The following is a 3,650-nucleotide window of genomic DNA, read 5'->3' on the forward strand; positions in this document are numbered from 1 at the left end:
AAACCCCCCCCCCCCCCAGACAACAGAAGACAAACCGCTGTGAGATGACAGAGCCGCAGTATTTGGGTCGCAGTGAGCAGAAACCAGCCCATGTAAAGCAACATATGCACACGTGAGCGCGCTGCCAGCCATGCGTAAATGCCCAACTTGACTGAATGCTGCACTAATAGATTTAAGACCCCCCCCCCGCCCTGCCCCGCCCCTTTAATCTCCAGACTGAGATTATTCTGATTATTTCTAGTGACTGATGGATAAACGGGAGTGATGCTCTGCAGGTTGATAAATGACAGATCAGTTGTATACAAAGGGCTCTGTGAGTCGAGACGTCGCCGTTGAGGGATGATGTGGAGAGAGAAGGAGGGAGATGGTACAGTAGGTTCTGAGGAGACGAGGGCGGGGTTTTCCCTCCAAGATCAGGCAAACTAAAATAAAATTGGCTTCTGGCTGCCGGCGCATGTACTGTAGACTCTATACGGACCAACATAAGCCTCGCACAGAGAGGGAGGGAGGAGAAAAGGATGGTGATGAGGATGCGCTCAGAATAGCGGCTCTGCTCTTTTCATGTCATCTCACCTCTTTCTGTGAAGCTTTTTGATCCGCAGCTGCTGCTTCAGTGTCTTGCTACATTTTCATATTTCCGTGCTCCTTCACCGATCTGTATAGCTTATTGTATATCCATCATCATCATCATCATCATCATCATCATCTGTAACCATGTCGGACTCTGAGGACATGACGGAGTTCGCCAGCATCGTGGAGCGGATCGAGCGGGGCGAGGTGAGTGTCACCCGGATGATTTACGGTTCTTCTGACAGCAGCGGTCTGTCCGTCAACGTGCCCCGACAGCAGCAGCGCCGGGCCGGCCTGCAGGGCTGGCAGAGGACGGACAGGGATGCTGACTAACCCAGACCTCTGCCTATTCTATTCTATTCTATTCTATTCTATTAAGACCAACATTTTATATGATATAATGTGGCCTTTTACAGCATATAATATTACTATCTATCCTCTATTCTGATATTGTGACATGATCAGAATTAATAGATTATCTGAATTGCCTGTGGTTCGGTCCACACCTTTTCTATTCTATTTCTGTAACGCGATTTCAAATGTCTGCCTCTGCTATTGTAATCATATCAATATAAAACCTATTCAGTTCATTTCAATTCCATAAACCATTTATATATTACATTATATCATGTTGTAATATTCTATTCTGGTGTAATCTTATAATTTAGCCTGTTATATTATTTTACATTATATTATTAAGTACTGATATATAACCATAACTCTGTTCTGATATTGGAAGAATAGATTAATAAAAAATTGAATAGCTTAACCTATAGATAGCTCCGCACATTCTCTGTTCTATTCTGTGTCAGTGCTTTGTGGCTTTAAGGCAAAGGCTTCTCTTCTATTCTTAGGAGGAAAAAAAAAAAACGTGAACATAAAGAGTTTAATTAGAGGCTTCAGTTGCTGAGTGTGTTGGTAGTTAGATAGTGCTGCAGGCAGATCACAGACTCTTGTCAATATGTGGGACACTTGGCAGCAGCTGTACAGTGAGACAGGGAACCGGGTTACTGAGGTGTGTATATGTGTCTGCATAGGGAGGGGGTCTTTACCCTTTTCACCCATTTCATACTGACAGAATGTGTTGAAATGCACCTCCCCATGCTCATCTCTGACATTCATCCATGCATGCATGAGCTGTGTGTGTGTGTGTGTGTGTGTGTGAGTGTCTGTGTTTCATGTGTCTGATGAAAAAAAGATCAGATTATACACACGACTGACTCACTAGCCGGCTACAGTTGCTGAATTCAGTGATATTTTAAAATTTAATTAGGCCTGTCTCGGACAATAGGCAACAAGGTTTACTCTGTAGTGTCAGAATCATCACAGAGAATAAGATAAATTGATATGCACATATATAAACACAACGTATACCAGCGGTCCTATTGTGAGCTTTTCATTGTTGGGTTTCTGTCTGTAGGTTACACTAACAGCACAGCAAGAGACTGTACAGACATAATTTACCCTTAAGTATGTTTGTGTTGATAGTATAAAATGCGAATATGTGTCACTAAATTTCTAATAGCTGCATGAAACAGTAAAATATATATTCAACGGATTTGTTAAGTATTAAAGTTTGATTTGTCAAATGAACAATAAGTTCTTGTTTGTAAGGTTTTGTTGTATCCCCAGAAAATGCACATACAGGCAGTGGTGGAAATTTAACATCTTAGACTCCCATGGGAACTATAGGTGTCTACAGGCTGCAGCCACAGAATATTCAAGGGGAATGATTTTACTGTTGAACAGCTGTGGCAGATATAGAAGAATAGATATAGAAATCTAGAAATGGATGGGACCTGTGTTGCTGAAACTGCCTGTATTGTTTGCTGCCAACAAATGCTATTGGGAAAGTGAATAGATGCCTGCAGTGCCCTCAGTGACTGTGCACATTTTGGCCAATAGGCCTTGATTAATTCAAATACTTCATCCACTTCATTCTGTGCTGCTGCTGCACACAGCTGTCTATGCTGCACTTTATTTCCTTAATAAATTGCAGCTCCCTCCCAAAACTCACAAAAGATGTTTCATGGTCCATTTGGTTCTTGAATGAAAACATTGTTGACTTGACCTGCTCGGGGGCCCCGATGGACTATGAGATGAACTGCAGACCTTACCAGTAGCCACCGCAGCAAGCGATTAGCAGATAATAAATTTCTTGAAATAATGGAACGGACTCTGACATTTGTGGAGACTATAAAGCCAACAGAAATTATGGCTTTCATTGGCCCCTTTTATAAAGTACAGAAACCTATGTTAGAGTCGGACACAGTAGCTTACTGTCAGACCAGAGACCAGAAAATCTAGTTAGCCTATTTTTATATAAATATTAAGCAAGATTGTGTGTGTGGAACTTTTTTTTATAGGTACTTACAGACTCTTCAGTCACAACTGTTATCAGCAGACCAGAATAACAAATGGACTTTAGGTCAGTCAAACTGCCAACGTCTTGCACTTCAGTCTCCGCATTATAAAACACACTTAACATTTTATTTTTGCTGCCACAAGTGCAATTACAGTTTTTCATTACAGCTCCCTCGTCTCCTCACTTTATTTGCAACAGTTTTTTGTTTCAGTGCACTCGTGTTTTATTCTGTGTGTAACAGGTGCTTATGATGTTTACAGTATTGTAGTTTTTACCCAGGCTAGGAGTGCGGCACTATGGATGGCAGCGTTGATTTGTCCACCACACAGAATGAATGAATGAATGGTAATAACTTTGCTGATCCCCTAATGTTTCCTCTAGCGCCACCATCAGGTCAATTTTTTTATTTGTTCAATACATTGGTTTATAAAAAAATACCTGCAAAATGAATACATTCCCATACCCCTCAGATGTGTTTTCTATTTACTAAATATTTACCCCCAAATTACACAATAAAGTAGAATGAAGTTGAGCTATTTGATCAATGCATCACTGTAATTGCACATTTAACTGCATGTAAAACGGTGCAGACTTTCCCCCTGCGACTGATAAATACAACTAGCTGGATTAATGACTTAACTCAAGTTTATGTGGCGCACACGACGGCAGTGATCGTTCCTATGGAGATTCGACCCCTCCCCTCTCCTCCCCCCTC

At 41.5% G+C, this 3,650-nt stretch overlaps 1 protein-coding gene across 3 annotated transcripts in view; it reads left to right on the forward strand.

Moving 5' to 3' along the window:
* The first annotated feature begins 373 nt into the window (after positions 1-373).
* The window catches only part of trim36 (tripartite motif containing 36), a 30,709-nt gene continuing 27,432 nt past the window's right edge, over positions 374-3,650 (forward strand). For 2 of the 3 annotated variants that reach the window (XM_087170649.1, XM_023394976.2), the window contains exon 1: positions 374-777. In XM_087170649.1, the coding sequence (XP_087026775.1) occupies positions 715-777 (63 nt within the window). In that variant the 5' untranslated portion in view covers positions 374-714. The remainder of the gene's footprint in view (positions 778-3,650) is intronic. The other variant, XM_023394977.2, reaches the window with a different exon arrangement.

The sequence above is a fragment of the Seriola lalandi genome, unplaced genomic scaffold, assembly GCF_002814215.2.
Source record: "Seriola lalandi dorsalis isolate HSWRI2012SDOR001 ecotype SW California unplaced genomic scaffold, Sedor1 jcf7180002054955, whole genome shotgun sequence".
Classification (NCBI taxonomy): Eukaryota; Metazoa; Chordata; class Actinopteri; order Carangiformes; family Carangidae; genus Seriola; species Seriola lalandi.